The sequence below is a fragment of the Diabrotica virgifera genome, chromosome 3, assembly GCF_917563875.1.
Source record: "Diabrotica virgifera virgifera chromosome 3, PGI_DIABVI_V3a".
Lineage (NCBI taxonomy): Eukaryota > Metazoa > Arthropoda > Insecta > Coleoptera > Chrysomelidae > Diabrotica > Diabrotica virgifera.
Window position 1 is genome coordinate 230523137 of NC_065445.1, and position 18524 is coordinate 230541660.

At 32.6% G+C, this 18524-nt stretch overlaps 1 protein-coding gene across 1 annotated transcript; it reads right to left on the reverse strand.

The window, feature by feature from the left end:
* Window positions 1–863: 863 nt before the first annotated feature.
* Window positions 864–16942, reverse strand: LOC114332583 (zinc finger protein OZF). The gene is made up of 2 exons (XM_028282409.2): window positions 16706–16942; window positions 864–2043 (listed from the first exon to the last, which is right to left on the reverse strand). Exons 1-2 carry the CDS (start codon window positions 16830–16832, stop codon window positions 1097–1099), a joined length of 1074 nt encoding a protein of 357 aa, XP_028138210.2. The 5' UTR covers window positions 16833–16942; the 3' UTR covers window positions 864–1096.
* Window positions 16943–18524: the final 1582 nt, after the last annotated feature.

Here is an 18524-nt window from a genome sequence, read left to right on the forward strand (position 1 = left end):
ATTCACGTTCCCCCGTCGTACGCCTCTGGTAGTAGCCAGAAACATTTGTTTAACATAGTTTAGTAGGGTGTACAGTACCAGCACCGCCTACCAAATTTCGTGTTGTTGTCCCATGCCTGTCAGGAAATATTAAAAAATAAATAAAATAAAAGTTTAACTTTAATACTTTGAAAAGTATTTCGGTTATTATCAACTTTTGTACTAAAGTAAGTTAGCTTAAATCGACCTATTTTAATATCAGGAATCTAAGGTTAAGCTATGGCCCATTCTTTACCAAACACCCTGTATAGTGAGACTGCAGCATGACAGGTGGACAAAAAGACTGTTAGAATGGACACCTCGCATGGACAAGAGAAGCAGACCATCAACACGCTGGACATATGACATAAAAAGAATAGATGGTAGATGGATGCAATTAGCACAAGATCGAACTTCCTTGAGACGTGCTGAGGAGGCTCTTTCTTTAATTCTGGACCGTGTTAGCTACCGTGGCCATGCTGCTATTGGATAAGCGTGAAGCATTCATGAAAACATGATGATCTTGTCGCTCTAGCAGCACATTTTCTAGCGCACTTCATCAGTTTTCTGAGGATTTTTCTGAAGACTAAAATACGATATATCTATTTTTGACCGCGTATTCATATGTAAGGGGAAAAATAAAAGAGGAGATTGACATTGAGAAAAATTCATACATTTTCTTTATGCAAGAAACCTAACACAAGATCGGAAAGCATGGAAACTACAATGCCAAACTCAACTCTACCAGCCTACACCTAAAGGTCGAAAGGCTTAGGACTAAGTAAGTACTCCATTTTTATGTTTACCTAATGTTTCACTTGATATTTGGTAAATAAAATATAATATATAAATGATAATATATAATAAATAATATAATACAATAAATATATAATATAATAAATATATAATATAACAAATATATAATATAATAAATATATAATAATATATAAATGGGTGGTACCCCGTAAATAAATAAATTGGTTAATCCCTCACTATCATCAATGACTGCATGTGAACTTCATATTCTTATAGTACCTACCTAAATATTTGGTAAAGCCCTATAAACAAATTTCACATTTCAACGACTTTTTCTAGTGTGAACTTTCATATGTTTATATAAATAATCCTTTGTACAAAATTTCTTAAGGCAAATTTCACATTTATGAGGCTTTTCTCCAATGTGAATTTTTATATGCACATCTAAATTTCCTTTTGTAGCAAATTGCTTAAGGCAGATTTCACATTTATGGGGTTTTTCTCCAGTATGAACTCTTATATGCACATCTAAATTACCTTTTGTATTAAATCGCTTAAGACAAAATTCACATTTATATGGTTTTTCCTCAGTGTGAACTCTTATATGCCTAGTTAATTGTTTTTTTACGGCAAACTGTTTAAGACAAATTTCACATTTATGAGGCTTTTCTCCAGTATGAACTCTCATATGCTCATTTAAAGTTTTCTTTATGGAAAACTGTTTAAGGCAAATTTCACATTTATAAGGCCTTTCTCCAGTATGAACTTTCATATGCTCTTTTACAGAATCTTTTCGTGCAAACTGCTTAAGACAAATTTCACATTTATAAGGCATTTCTCCAGTATGAACTCTCATATGTTTCTTTAAAGTAATTCCTTGGGCAAACTGCTTAAGACACATTTTACATTTATGAGGCCTTTCTCCAGTATGAACTCTCACATGCACATTTAAATCAGTTTTTCGATTAAATCGTTTATAACAAATTTCACATTGATGCTGCTTTTCTCCAGAGTGAACTGTCATATGGTATCCCAAAAGTTGTTTTCTAGTAAATTGTTTAGGACATATTTCACATTTAAAAGGTTTTTGTCCGGTGTGAATACACATGTGGTAATTTAAACTCTCTTTTCTAAAAAATTGTTTATCACATATTTCACATTTGTATATTTTTCTTCCAGAATGAGTTTGTGCATTCATGTGTTTTTCTGTATTAGATGATTCCACATATGTTTTAATAATTTTCATTTTATTGTCCTTGTGGGAAACACCTAAAATAAAAACCGAACTATTAGACTAAGAGCAGAGATAGGTAAAATTTGCTAATTATTTTAGCCAATGTAACACTAGGGGTGACCAAACTGGCTCGCGAACCACATGCGGCTCTTTAAAGAATTATTTGTGGCTCTCGATTAATGTACCCTGTACTAAAAGCCACAGTTAGAATGCAGTGCAGAGTGCAGATAGCATAGGGCAATGTATTTCTTACAGGAGAACGGCCGACCACGTTGCCGGTTTGCCCAGAGCGGCGCATCAGGACCGGAGATTTCTCAGTCTATTGGCGATTCGGATTAAGATCGCAGCGCCATTGTGGTATCAAATTGAACCGAGCTAAGAGCCATAGTAATTGTTTACACAGGGTAGCGAGAAAGTATGGAAACACGGTAATTTCTCGGAAACCTCTTGAACGATTGTTATACATTTTGGTAGGTAAGGGTATTCTAATACAGCCGATATTATAGTGGTAATTACATTGTTCTCAAATCTTCGGTTTTACTGGAAATCTAATGAACTTTCTTATTTTAAATGGAATACCCTATATATTTTTTGCGTTTTGAACTCCTTAAGAAATACTGATTATTTTTCATGTTATGTTCCCTATACCTAAATGCCATAACTTAGGAGTTATTGCTACATTTACCTATTAAAAAAAATTAACAAATTATATAAACTTATTTGTTTGGACCGGATAGACATTATTTTAGGTGCTTTCGGTATGACGCGCAGCATGTTGTGTTTGAGTGCCCTGCATATCACGCGGGGCGTACCGAGCTGCAGCTGGGGCTGGGATCCCCTCTAGGCGAGCCTCATGAGCTAGTCGATAAAGCTATCGACAGCAAGAGAGACTTCGACCTGATCATTGCTTTTGTCACCAAGACAATCAAGCACAAAGAGGAAAAAGAGAGGCGTCTGCAAGCGGGATGACCAATCGTCATTATTTATTTTTTTATTCATTTTTTTAACGTGTTTGTGTCATGCAAGGCAGTCAGCGGGGGAGGACCCTTTACATCCAATCTACGCTGACTGCCCTTATTTTATATTATTTATTATGTTTTATCGATCTATTTATTTATTTATCAATTTTATTTATATAATATTTTACCGTTTTTTTTCTAATCTTATTTAAATGTGGTGCATGTCTCAAGAGGCATTCAGTAGGGGACTTTTACCTTCTACTCAGGCTGAGTGCCTCTTGTGTTTCTCGTTCTGTTTCTGTTTTGATTTATGTTTTCCTTGTTCTACCCGTGTTCGTCCTGGGGCAGCTGGCGGGGGAGGACCTTTTACATCCAACCTACGCCTACTGCCTCCTTGTTTTAAGTCTGAGATTTTTAATGAATATGTGTATTGAATGAATGAATTGATGAAAGTAAGAATGTTTGGCGTTGCTCGTAATTACCAACTGGTTCTGTTTTGCTAGTTCCATCGTGAGGGGGGGCATTCTGGTCGCCCTGCCCGCGGGAGGGTTGCGCTGGACGGTCGCTTCACCGACCGGTCTGGCGTGAGGCTCTTGCGGGGAGGAGGCTAGGAGGCCGCCAAACTCATGGAATGCACGCGAAGAGTGCCGGAGGGGAGTTAAGAGTAAGGTCGGCGGGTCAGATATGCACGCTAAGTGCGGTTCCAGACCCGTCGGCTGGAGAAAGAGGGGGTGAGTTTAGTCGGTAGGCGGCCTCGGCCCGCGGTGAAGCGTGCCGGACTGAATCCGACACACCTGGGACATCTTCCCAGAGGGTCTTTTGAAGATTCTCACCTCCCAAAAAAAAAAAAAAAAAAAAAAAAAAAAAAAAAAAAAAAAAAAAGGTGCTTTGGGTCATTGGAAAAAAAATGTCTTTTGTAATTTTCCTCAAAAGTTAATCGTTTCCGAGTTATAAACAATTTAAAACTGAAAAAAATAGAAAAATGACGATTTTCTAGGTTCAAAAACACAAGTAAAAAATATTATTTTTGAAACTATGAAGTGCCTAAATTCAAGTTCAAACCGTATTTTATCAGAAGCCGATAAGTGATTTGGTCTTATTTTATTCTAAAACATTATTTTTTAGTTGTTAATGCAGTCCGATAGCCCGACCTATCATATGAGCTTAATTAACAATTAAAAACAACAATGTTTTAGAATAAAATATGCCAAAACTTCTTATAGGGATCTGATAGAAAAAGGTTTGAGTTTAAATTTAGGTACTTCGTAATTTTAAAAATAATATTTTTTACTTGTGTTTTTGAACCTAGAAAATCGTCATTTTTCGATTTTTTCAGTTTTAAATTGTTTATAACTCGGAAACGATTAACTTTTGAGGAAAATAACAAAAGACTTTTTTTGTTCACAATGATCCAAAGAACCTATTAATATATAATATATAATGTATAGGGAACATAACATGAACAATAATCCGTATTTCTTAAGGACTTCAAAACGCAAAAAATATACAGGACGTTCCTTTTACAATAAGAAAGTTCATTAGATTTTCGGAAAAACGGAAGATTTGACAACAATGAAATTACCACTATAATATTGGCGGCATTGGAACACCCCTACCCACCAAAATTTATAAAAATCTTTCGAGCGGTTTCCGAGAAATCACCGTGTTTCCATACTTACTCGGTACCCTGCATATTGTATGTTGCATTAGTTTTATGTGTTTTTGAGTTCGTTTTGTTCGTTTATCTGTGTTTTTTTTTAAATTTAATTATATTTTGTGTAACTATCGTTTATTCTGATTAATTTTTAGACAATTTTGTTAGTTATAAGTTTTATTTTAGTGAACTTTATCAGAAAAAAATATCTCAGGTTAGTGTACAACAAAGATTGTAATTATTATTGTATGTTCTATTTTTTAGTCATGAAGTACAGTAACAATTTACAGTTACATGTTACAGTAACATGTTACAGTTTAGTCATGAAGTAATATACAGCACATGCACTGTTATCCTTAATGGCAATTACGGTTCATTCTTAGTGTAACCAACTAGCCCGAAAAATCCGGGACATAGCCCGAATTACGAAGTCGTGTCCCGGCGTCCCGGACAAGGCTTCCGGGCCATCCGAATTTTCAAAGTTTTGGTAACATTTTATTTTGATATTTTGGATACATTCTCATAAGAATTCACATCAAATTGGATTGGCGGGACGAAAAAAAGTGGACAATTTCTAGAGTGTAATACTAATACCACATCCAAAACGCATGCATTTTATATCGTGGTATTATAGTTCTACGAAAACTAAAACGGTGGACTTTTTTTCATTCCTGTATTTTAATTATCGTCATCTGAAAAAAATGGCCCGATTTTCAATGAAAAGTCCCGGATTTCAGGTATTTTTTTTCAGCCTTGTCCCGGATTCGACTGAATTGGAGTTGGTCACACTATTCATTCTCTTTAATTCTTGACTAAACTGGAAAGGTGGCGCCACTAAATACTTTTCCAAATGCGCATGTCATCGCATCTACAGAAACTGCAACAGCGTTGCCACATTTAGTAGATTTCTACTTTTTTGGTAGATTTTTGATATTGTTTAAAAAATTCTAGTAAATAGGCAATATTTTTTAGTAAATTTTTGGTGGGTATATTTCAACATTTTGTTATGACTGAAATAAAATTTGCTTTTTATAGTATTTACCCCATTTCTAAATTAGTTTTTAGGCATTTTGTTACAATTTCCCAATGTCATTACCGAAAATAAGATTCAGGGCGTAGATGATGAATTTTACAGAGAAATGAAACTGGAAACTGGATTCTGGTGTAACAAACTTGCAGATTTCAAGTAGCAGTGCAAGCAGTATATCAGGTGTTAATGAAGAGTTATGGCATTCGAGCCTATTAGAAGCTAACGATGGAAAACTAAAATATCTAAGCATATGTAACTTTGCAAAACAAAAAATGTTGTGTTTACGTGTTTCTAATGTAAAATGCGAAAGAATTGTGTGAAGAATTTGATCCTGACATGCAGATGTTAAAATCAGTGGATGACAAAATATTATATACAAATATTAAATATGAAACTGATAAAAATTAATTATAGTAGGTTATTTTTTTCCCAGTTAAAATCGAAAAAAGTTTGGTTTTTTTACAAATATTCATATTATATTAATTTCTAGTTAGTCAGCTGTTGTTTTTATTATAAAAAGTCCTGAATTATATACAAATACGTTAATAAAGTTTTATAGTATATTTTAGTTTTTGATTTAGTAGATTTTAGCTAAACTTACAGACAGTAGATTTTCTAAATAAAATGTGGCAACGCTGTGCAGAAATGTCATTTTATTTTGTCTTGTCAATGGCATCGTTGTTTGTTTACATACGTGTTTGGATTTATTTTACTAAATTGTTTTTTTACTTTTTACTTATAGATTAGCTATATATAACAAAGACTTTTACTCTCTTACTTTAAAGTAAAATATTCAGTTTGTGTGCAAATTTTTGAATCAAACTTTAAAATGGTGTTTAAATGCTGTGTACCAAACAGGACTGAGAAGTAAGGAATATTCTTTTGCGTTAGTGATTTTGTGTTAATTTGGATTGAAGTGTTTATAAACTATGCAATGTTACAAAAAGATACTGGAAATATTTTAATTTTATTATGAGCTCCTATTTTTTATTGAAAGTTTTTTTAAATAATTTTCATGTATATATTCTAGTTTGTTTGCTGCTCTGCATCATAATTACGTTTTTAAAATAATTTTGGTACTTTTCTGTAAATTGTGCCGTTAATTTTTTAAATAAATATTTGAATTTTGTTTTTCTACCTTTCCTATTATATGAACTATGTTTACTCTTTTTCTCATGATCATCTTTCAGTGCGTCACAGTTTTTCGATTTCTTTCTAACGCATTAAATTGTATATGACAGAAAAAAAGGCACGTCGAGTATTACTTTGGTAATTATTCTAGTTCGGTGATTATTCTAGTTGTCGATAGATGGCGCCATAATAAAAAAAGTATTTTTTTTTAATTAGATAATAATATTACAAATATAATCTGTATAATTTATAAGACTATACAAATTAAAGAAAATACCATTTTATAAATGCAAGAAACACATTTGATTTGGTTTTATTCCAAATTGAAAATAAAATGTGACAATTGTCAGATTTAACTAAAATGTCATGTTAGAATAAATGTCATAAATGTGTATTATCACGGACCTACCCTTTTTCCTATCATTTGTTACGCACTGAAAAATGATCATGAAAAGGACAATAATTGCAGTAAAAGACTCCATAATGTAATGCAAATTACAAAAAATAATCACTAATGTAAGAAACAATTGTCGATTATTTTTATAATTTGCATTATGTTATAGAATCTTGTTTTACTACAATAATTAGCAACATAGCTTATTTGAACGTTTAAAATTCCCGCCATTACCCATTTAGTTCATGACTAAACCGGACAGAGGGCGCTGTATACATTGCAATTTTACGTATTAAAGAGTTGCCTATCTATCCTACTTATATATACCTTATCTATGATACAGCAACAATTAAAGGTGATTAAACAAAGTCTCTAATGACAAGCCTTCAAGGTGAAAGTAAATAAATAATGGATCTTAGCTAGGTTGCTGCAATAGCCACCAGAGGGCGTATTGCTTAGGACCTTAGAATATAAAATAAATTTTATATTCTAAGCTTAGGACGAGATGCCAATCGCCAAACTACCACGCATCTGCATCTAACTGTGTCGTCATGAGCGGCATCGCTGCGCGTCTTAAGACCAACACTGCATACTAACTGTGGCTTCTACTTTAGTTACTTTTCATTTTTGTGTTATTATATTTAACGACGTTCTACACCTTCGGCAAAGAATTAAGGATTTGCATGAAATTTTAGTATGTTATAGTTTACTTCAAAAAACTAAGACTTGATTTTTAAAAAATTGTTTTACCGTGCCGTTTAATTACTATTAAGGGTCAAAGTTAAGTTTTAACATGGGCTCTTATGGGAATTCTTAAAAAGTTAATAACTTTTGACCCAAATTTACGATTTGTAATTATTTGTGCTTAATTAAAGGTTTTTTTTGTAAGGAATAACATATTAAAAAAATGAGGATTGTTTACCGTACCATTTATTTTTAATTAATTTATTGTAATTAATTCCGTAATTTATTATAATTTATTTTTATAAAGTATTCAGTACTGAAACATATGATTTGAGTATTCTGCTATAAATGCATTGTTACCAACTTTCGCTTGCATATAAGTTTCCCCCTTTCCTCTGAGAGGCATACCCCGCAACGAAGGTGTAGAACAGGGGTGGGCAAAAGCCGGCCCGCGGGCCGGATCCGGCCCTTTTGCTTACTTAATCCGGCCCGTTGAAAAATCCCGTAAGCAATTTTTGTATCTCTTTTCTCCGCCAAAAATATTAGAGTATGCATAACGTACGTATGCTGTGTAGTCCTCCGGCCCGGGAGATATTCTGAAATTTTCATTTTGGCCCGCGCTTAAAAGTATTTGCCCACCCCTGGTGTAGAACGTCGTTAAACAAATTATTATCGTTCCGTATGTGTTTCAAATCTAATTTAAATTACTGATAACAAATATGAAAGAATAAGAAGTTTTCCATTTCCAATATAATTATGACCGAAAACATCTCTGGAGAATAATTTTAATTAATAATTATTAATAGATATGCAAGAAGACTAGCTCTACAATTAAAATGTAAGTCGACGCCGATTACTGAATTTTGGAAATTTGTACCAAAATCGAAGTATCCAGAATTAAATATGGAAATAATTCTTTTCCATATTCGGAACAATGTACTTATACCTATTATTAACTAACTAAGCTTTGTTATTAAATCAAGAGGAGTAAACTAAAAAGACAGATTCACACCCAAGAAAGTCACTAGAAATATCACCAAATACATCTTCTTTTTTGTTGATCATATCAGCCTTTGACGGTAATTCATAAATATTATATTATACTAATACGTTACTAAAGAGTTCTAAAACAACTGTTTTTTATATAAAAACAGACTAAAAATTAAAGGAATTTGAATTAAAGGAAATGACAGTTTGCTTTGTAATCGTATGTCCGCAAATGCTTCGTTTTTGACATACGGCTAGGGCTTACAATACCGGAATTCCGGGATCCCGGACGATTTTTGTCCGGTATTCGATACCGGTATTTATAATAAAAATACCGGTATTTCGGTATTAGCTTAATTTATAAGAAGTGAATTGATGCACAATAAACTTTCTTCTAAGATATTTTTTGCTATTACAAGAACTTATTTTTGAAGATAAACAACCAATATCATTGTAAAAAAGATTTATTAAACACGTTTATTACACATAATATAAGTCAACTATAGACTACAGCGCTTTCTAAAAGCGTGAATGTCGTTAATTTAAGGCGAAGGGTTATATCGGCTTCTACAACCAAATTATTAAATCTCGTCTATACAAATACATAAAATGAGTTCTATCAAAATTCTTAAATATTTAAAATTAGACTACTTGATTTTATAAATAAACCGTAAGATTTATTAATCAGAATTGTTTTTACATTTGCAGATCTATTTTTCATTTTTTTGTGTATTTGGTGTATAAATTAGGCTCACTTATTACTTATTTTCTGAATTAATAATAATAATTGAAAATATATAGCGGTCTAAATACGGAGTAATCCATATAAAATATTTGTCACAGTAAGTTAATCTTTGTAATAATATATTTTAAAGTAAAATTAATTTACAAATAGCAAATTTCATAAGTAAAAGTACTATATGCAAAATTTATCGTAGAATCAAATATACAGTGATGAGCGCACTAATAACCGGCAAAATAACGCAAAAGATGGAAAACATATTAAGTTGTGAGATAGAAAGGGATGAACCCAGTAGAGGTGTTAAATTTAGCGATAGTAACTTAAAAATTGACATTATATTGATTGTTTCCCAGCTTTAGACGTATCGTACGAGTTTGAGAAATGCCACTGTCACAGTGACAGTTTTAGTTGACATACTCCACTGATACGTCTAAAGGTGGGAAACAATCAATATAATGTCAATGCATATGTTACTATCGCTAATTTTAACACCTCTACTAGTTTTATTTCTTTTTATCTCACAATTTAATATGTTTTCCATCTTTTGCGCTATTTTGCCGGTTATTAGCGCGTCATCACTGTATAGTTTTTCTATTTGCACATTTTTTGTATCTGTCTATTCCTACTCTCTATGCAATGTTAAAAACAACATCTACTCATTTCAAAACAAAATTTAATACGTTTCATATATTATTTAATACCAAGTCGATGTAACAACTGAGGATAGTATCATTTCATTCATAATACCGGTTTTAATACCGGGATCCCGGTATTTAAAATTTTAAATACCAAATACCGGTATTGAGATTTTGGCTCGGTATTGTAAGCCCTAGATACGGCATGTTGAATTTGTTCTTACAAACTGACGATTTATTTATTGCTTTAAAACCGGTTGAGATATGCAAATGAAATTTGTTGGGTTTTAAGACGTAGTTATTGCACACTTTTTGACATACAATTAATAATTTTATATTCACCATTGGCGTGCATACGGGTAATATGATCGGTCATATTACCCGTATGCGCGCCAATGGTGAATATGAAATTATTAATTGCATGTCAAAAAATGCGCAATAACTATCTCTTAAAACTTACCAAATTTAATTTGCATATCTCAACCGGTTCTAGGGCAATAAAGAAATCATCAGTTAGTATAGTAAGAAAAAATTCAACATCCCGTATCTCGGAACCGAAGCATTGGCGGACATATGTTTATAAAGCAAACGGTCATTATTTTTTCAGGCAGAATTACCCCTTAAAGTTTGTCGCAGGGTTGTCCTGAGGAAAATAGCAAACAGAAAGAGGACAGATAAAATAAGAAACGAAACAACCAGACAAAACCTAAAACAAGAACCAATCAATGAAACAATAGTAGAGGGACAACTTAGATGGTTCAGGCACGTGTGTAGAATGTCAAACGAGAGACTAACAAAACGAGTGTTCGAAACGAGAGTGCAGGGAAAACGAAAGAGGAAGACCAAGAGCTATGTGGGTAGATGAAATCAGGAAACAAGTCGAGAAGCAAGGATTGACATTGGAAAGTGCAAGATACCTAACACAAGACCGAAAAGCATGGAGACTACAATGCCAAACTCATCTCCACTAGCCTTTTAGGACTAAGTAAGTATTGTTCAACAAATTTCGAGTACTCCAGTTGTCGGAAGTACCAAAGTTTAAAAACGTCTATATTTAACCCTTTCGCTGTGTCAAATAAATGCATACCGCTGACCAGTGCGGCAGTAGTTTTTTTTTAAACTAAACGCGATACTTGTTCAAGAATTGTCTTTTGTATATATATATTAAAACCGATTATAATAATTTTTTTCTAAATTTTTGCAAGACGCGCATGTGCGCTGTACGCAGTTTTCAAGGAATTGCTTTTAAAATGCAGGGGACTCGCTTGTGCGCTTTAACACAAATTTGTGTATTTAGTAAATTAGATACAATTTTTTGGATCTAGACTAAAATTTTATTCATAAAAACAGGAATATAAAAATGTAAAATAAAATTATACAAAATATTAATTCTTTGGTAATATCTTTCTATATTGATACATGATATTATCTGAAACAGTTACCTAAGTAGAGGCCAGGTTTATGGGGACATTCTTGACAATGATAAACAATATTATCTTTACGTATCTTATTTTTATTCCATGTCCGACATTTTTTTCTAAGAGTTCTATTCATGTCGAATCAGACAACTTTTCTATTTCGAAAAATTTTCAGGAGGAGGCGTTTCGTCAATATACATGTTTCTAAACGTTTTTGCATCCGACAACTGGAGTAGGTACCCTTAATAATTTTTCAGACAATATTATCAGTTAATTTTAAATATTTTTATCAATCAATCCTGCAAAAATCAGGTGTCAGAGTATAAATTTTATGACTCTATGATGCATCCCCCAAATACTATGGAGTCAAATGATGATTTGATAAATGAGGATTGAGGATTGTTTGATAAAATACTTACAATTTACTGGTAAAATTGTACAACAAATTTTTAAGGGTATCCAATTGTCGGATGCATCAACGTTTAGAAACCTCTATACCAAACCTAACTACTTAAGCCACTAAACCGCGACGCCATCTATGAATAGGAGTTACCTTTAAGAAAATACGGACAAAGTTTTCTTGATATTCTGAAACTGTGTCATCTTTAAATGTCTGTGGAAATTACTATACAGTCATGAGTGCGCTAAAAACCGGCAAAATAACGCAAAAGATGGAAAACATAATAGATTGCAAAACAAAAAGAGATAAATCTAGTGGAGGTGGAAATTATCGTTAAGTAACGTTTACACGTATCCAGTAACTGGCGCCAGTCTCACTGGAATGCGAGTGCTTGACTAAGACAGCGCTGGATAGGTTCGTTTACACGTATCCAGTAACTCGCGCCAATCTCACTGGCACTCTTATTAAAAATCCTAATACTGCCACTGAAACCACAGGTATGACAGCGCCAGCGACTAAAACGCTGTGTTTACATGTGTCTACAACCACTGGCACGGGGTTAAAGGGGACGCGGACGAGGGCCACTGGCATGAAAAATAGACCAGCCTTCTATTCGAGACAGCGCTGGACTGGAACAAAAAAGCGTTTACATGATGCCACTACCATGCCATCACTGTCGTTCCAGTGCGACTGGCACCAGTTACTGGATACATGTAAACGCGCCTTTATAAACGTATACATTAACATTAATTTTGTAAAAATGGTATATCCATAAAATAAATAAATAAAAATAAATTAACATTACATTACAGTTTTCCACCTTTAGACGTAATTGGGCAACAATGTCAACGTAGATCTATGATGTAGATAATGACGTGCAACAGCATGTATATTGTAGGGACTGTATACTCCTTGGTTTATGTTCATTGCATGTTTGTACATGTCCAAAATATTATTGAAGATCAAAATTTGTTAACATTTTAAAGTGGTCATTTTTTAATGTGTATTACCTATATTCGCATAGCGATTGGGAAAATCACTAGTTTAGCATAAATAAACTGCTAAATATAGAAAATTATGCTCATTTTCATAGTTGATTTTTTCGGGAACAGATTGACGGATTCTGCTAAATTTTTTTATTATTTTATATTTTTCAGTGTTTACACAGTTGTGCAAAGGTTAACTCAAACTTCTTTTTTGTAGTTATACTGGTTGGAAGAAAAGAAATGTTTTTATGTTAAGTTTAAGACACAATGTAGGACGAGGTACAAATGTGAGTATACACAGAATCGTACTGTAGTCTTATGTTTTGTGGACATTTTGTTTTTTGAATGTACCTGATATCTTTAGAAACAAAGAAAATAGACGGTTTTGTAGTTTAACATGTGTTTTAATCGAAACACATGTTAAGACAACTTGTAGGGAGGAAAGGGCACAAAGATGGGTATACATCGATATTACGTTGTAGGCTCATTTTCATTTTTTTTAATTTCTCCGATATCTTTAATAACAATGAAACTAGATGGTTTTACTCTTTAATATGTGTTTTAACTGACTATGTGTGATACGTGACACTGTTCCCGGGAAGGGGGTTATCGTGGGAGGTCTTGTCACTGGAAATTTTCCGGCGTCTACTTATTTCTTAATGATTCTTTAGTCAAAATTCACTGAGAGCGAAATCGCAGCACGTTCTTTTTTTAACTAAGCGCGAAATGCATTTTTTCTGCACAAAGCTCTACTATTCCGTAAGTATTTTACATCGTTTGAAATTCACATTGTATTACCAATATTTTTTTCTTTCAAAAACTATCAGAAGCAGTTTTGAGGACATTAATACATTAGCCTGAATTTTTTCAGATTGTTATGACTACTCTAAGACCACTTTTTGCGGCTTTGAAAATTATTTTTCCACTTTTTTGACACTTTTAAACGCTTTTGAGGTAGTGCTCCTTTTCCGGGTGTGAGTATATAAATATGCTTTATTCAATTTAATGATATTAGTATTATAAATACAAAATACAAGCTTAAATTATGCGCCATTTTAAAAAAGTAACTAATATTTATAAGAGAGACATATTTTTGCATTACAGGTGTTAGAGTTAGAAATTCAATAACCATATGTTTAAAATGCCATGAGCGCATATTTAAAATGGCATTATAATATCATAATAATATTATTATTAAAAAAAAATTGTTTTCTTTTTTAGTACAAAAAATGTCTTTGCCAATTTATTATACATCTAATATCTCTAATTGTTAATATTTTGCGTTCAACGTATATCTTCATATTTATTTATATAATAAATAAATGATATATTATAATTATGTATGTTATCGAATTTCTACCTGTAACATCCATAATGCAAAAATACTTATCTCACTTATATACTCTCGGACAAAAATATTGAATATGCATGTGGAATGAAATTTTTTGTGCTGCTATCCTTAGCCCCCTTGTATCATAGGAATAGGATTTTTTTTCCGAATGCAATTTTTGAAAGTATCACATAAATGCTATAATCGGATCTAAATCTGATCTGGGCTATATACTGGCCAGTATAATTTTTAAATTGAGTCTCATCAAGATAAGAATTCACTATGCTAGCGACAAGAAGAAGTGCATTAGCACCAATATGTCATATCCAATATGGCTTTCAAATGGCAAACATGATCTTTCTAAAATGTTCTCAATGTACATATCAGTTGACATTCGCCTAATCACCTTCACGTGTTCGGTATGTCCTTTCAAAGCTGTACCGTTCTGTAGCACTATGTCGCCACCACCAAAACTAACCCTCTGTATGAGGTTACAACTGACATACTGTTCGCCAACTCTTCTGTAGGCGAAGTCTTGTAAATGTTGCTTCCATATGGTGAACGGTATGCCAGATGTTCTCATACAGAGAGTTAATTTTAGTGGTGGCGGCATAGTGCTATGGAGTGATATTTCTTTTGTAAGGAGATACTGAACTTGTAGAGGTGATTTTGTGAATGACAGCTGATATGTACATTAAAAACATTTTAGAAGATCATGTTTTGCCCTTTACCAGCCATATTGGATAACAAATTTGTGTACCATGACACAGGTCTTAATGTCGGTAGAATAGTGAATACTTACCTTGATGAGATTGAATTTAAAAATTATGCCACCATATAGCCCACATTAAATTTAAATCCGATTATACCATTTATATGAAACGTTAAAAAATCGGATTCTGAAAAGAAATCCTATTTCTATGACACTGGAGGCAGCACAATTTTTTTTTATTTCACAGGCTAATTTCAAAATATTGAATATTTTTGTCCGTGAATGTATATTAGTTTATTTTTCAAATTGGAGCCTAATTTAAGCTTGTATTTTGTGTTTATATATATACTAATAATGTCATTAAATTGAATAAAGTATATTTATATACTCACACCCGGAAAAAGAGCACTATCTCAAAAGCGTTTAAAAGGGTCAAAAAAAGTGAAAAAATCATTTTCAAAGCTTCAAAAAGTGGTCTTAGAGTAGTCAGAAAAATCTGAAAAAATTCAGGCTAATGTATTAATGTCCCCAAAACTATTTCTGATAGTATTTGAAAGAAAAAAATATTGGTAATACAATGTCAATTTCAAACGATGTAAAATACTTACTGAATAGTAGAGCTTTGTGCAGAAAAAATGCATTTCGCGCTTAGTTAAAAAAAGACTAAAGAATCATTAAGAAATGAGTAGACAACGAAAAATTCCCAGTGACAAGACCTTCCACGATAACCCGCCTTCCCGGGAACCGTGGTGAGGAAGCCATGTCTTATCATACCACTAAGATGAAATTATTTTATACATATAGTGCGAAAGGAAGCGAAATTAAAGAAAATGCGCTGTTTAAAGAGCCTTCACGTAGACACCAAATCCATACTTATTCTCATGGAAATTCCACCCCAAAACATCACAGAGCCTTCATTAAACAATCTCGTCACTCTTATGTTGCACTGTGCATACTGCTTACCTGATCGACAAATAACTCTTATAGGTGTCAATAAGAACTGTTTACCTTATGTGCCTTTCTGTTTAAGTTTTGTTAACTGTTATTTTTGTTGTTAATTTAGTTTTGTTTCAGTTAAAACACATGTTAAAGAGTAAAACTACATATCTTCTTTGTTTCTAAAGATATCAGATACATTCAAAAAAGAAAATGTTCACAAAATATAAGACTACAATATGATTCCGATATATACTAACATTTGTACCTCGTCCTCCCTACAGGGTATCACAAAATTAACATAAGAAAACATTTCTTTTCTTCCACCCGGTATAAGTACAAAAAAGAAGTTTGAGTAAATCTTTGGACAACTGTGTAAATACTAAAGAAAAATTTAAAATAACAAAAAAACAATTAGCGGAATCCATTAATAGGTTCATGAAAAAATCAACTATGAAAATGAGCATAATTTTCTATAGGCCTAACTTTTGACGAGCAGTTTATTTAAATATTTTAGAGGGAACCATGTTATCAGCAACAGGTGGAAGTGCACATTTTTATATTTCAAATATTAATAACTAAGTCAGATTTCATAGAAAGTCTAATGTGTAACCTAGGGGACACCCTATCATTACATTAATGTGTATTACATTAATAATTGCAAATGCATTAAATTATTATACATTTTTCAGAACTTACTTGTCTCTTCTGAATTATTTCCGAGTTCATATTTTAATTCTCCAAGGTCTATTTCTGTGGACAGCAGAACCACCAATCTTTTGTCACATTCTATAAACTCTTCCTTTACTTCGGTTTTAACTTCCATATTTATATCCTTATGTTATAAAAATATTTAGGTGAGGTAAATAAATGCTTATTTTTAAGAGGTACAGCTACCACGTACACGTGTAAGTAAAGTGACAGTATGGTGACAGTTCAGTGTTATGACAGATAGACAGATTGACACTATTGACAGGTGACAGTGACAGCAACGCTGTGAGCCTCGCTGGTAACGCCAACTAGCGGATTACTAGTGCAACTTCGGTTAATGAGAAAGGCTATAGCGGGATAAGATGGTAAAATCTGCACTCGGCTGGATTCTTAGTTGGGATTGGGCAATCGAAAGTACATAATTCAAAAACCCCCTAACCAAATTTTTAGCTCCCTATGTGACCCCAGGTGTCCCCTATCGAAAAAAAAGTGTTTTTTCGAAAAACATTTTTTTGGAGCGATCTTTTGCTTTAAAAAATGTGAAAAAAATTGTGAGTGTACATTATTATACCCAAAATCACACTGATTTTTTTCAGATTTTTTGGATCAAAATTGACGCCAGAAAAAATTTTTGAATTTTTCAAAAAAATTTTAGGTTATGTAGGTAATTTTTGGCTAGCTCCGACAAAATTTTTTTTAGTGTATTTTTTTCCGTTATTTTTAATGGCAGGGACAGTTTTGCCATTTTCTCGCCGGAAATTGCCCAAAATTCGAAAAAACCCATTTTTTGGTTCCCCCCCTCATATTTTTAGTGTTTACTGAGCCATCTTTTCTTTAAAAAATCTGAAAAAAATTATGAACATACATTGATGCCCAAAAATATACTGGTTTTTTTTTCAGATTTTTTGGATCAAAATTGAAAAATTTTGAATTTTTCAAAAAATTTTTAGGTTATGTAGGTAATATTTGGCGAGCTCCGACATAATTTTTTTTAGTGTATGTTTTTCCGTTCTTTTGAATGGCTGGGATAGTTTTGCCATTTTCTCGCCGGAAATTGCTCAAAATTCGAAAAAACCAATTTTTTGGTTCCCCCCTCATATTTTTAGTGTTTACTGAGCGATTTTTTCTTTAAAAAATCTGAAAAAAGTTATGAACATACATTGATGCCCAAAAATAAACTGGTTTTTTTTCAGATTTTTTGGATCAAAATTGAAAATTTTTTAAATTTTTCAAAAATATTTTAGGTTATGTAGGTAATTTTTGGCTAGCTCCGAAATAATTTTTTTTAGTGTATATTTTTCCGTTCTTTTGAATGGCTGGGATAGTTTTGCCATTTTCTCGCCGGAAATTGCTCAAAATTCGAAAAAACCCATTTTTTGGTTCCCCCCCCTCATATTTTTAGTGTTTACTGAGCGATTTTTTCTTTAAAAAATCTGAAAAAACTTATGAACATACATTGATGCCCAAAAATATACTGTTTTTTTCAGATTTTTTGGATCACAATTGAAAAATTTTGAATTTTTCAAAAAAATTTTAGGTAATGTAGGTAATATTTGGCGAGCTCCGACATAATTTTTTTTAGTGTATTTTTTTCCGTTCTTTTGAATGGCTGTGATAGTTTTGCCATTTTCTCGCCGGAAATTGCTCAAAATTCGAAAAAACCAATTTTTTGGTTCCCCCCCTCATATTTTTAGGGTTTACTGAGCGATCTGTTCTTTAAAAAATCTGAAAAAAATTATGAACATACATTGATGCCCAAAAACATACTTTTTTTTCAGGTTTTTTGGATCAAAATTGAGGCCAGAAA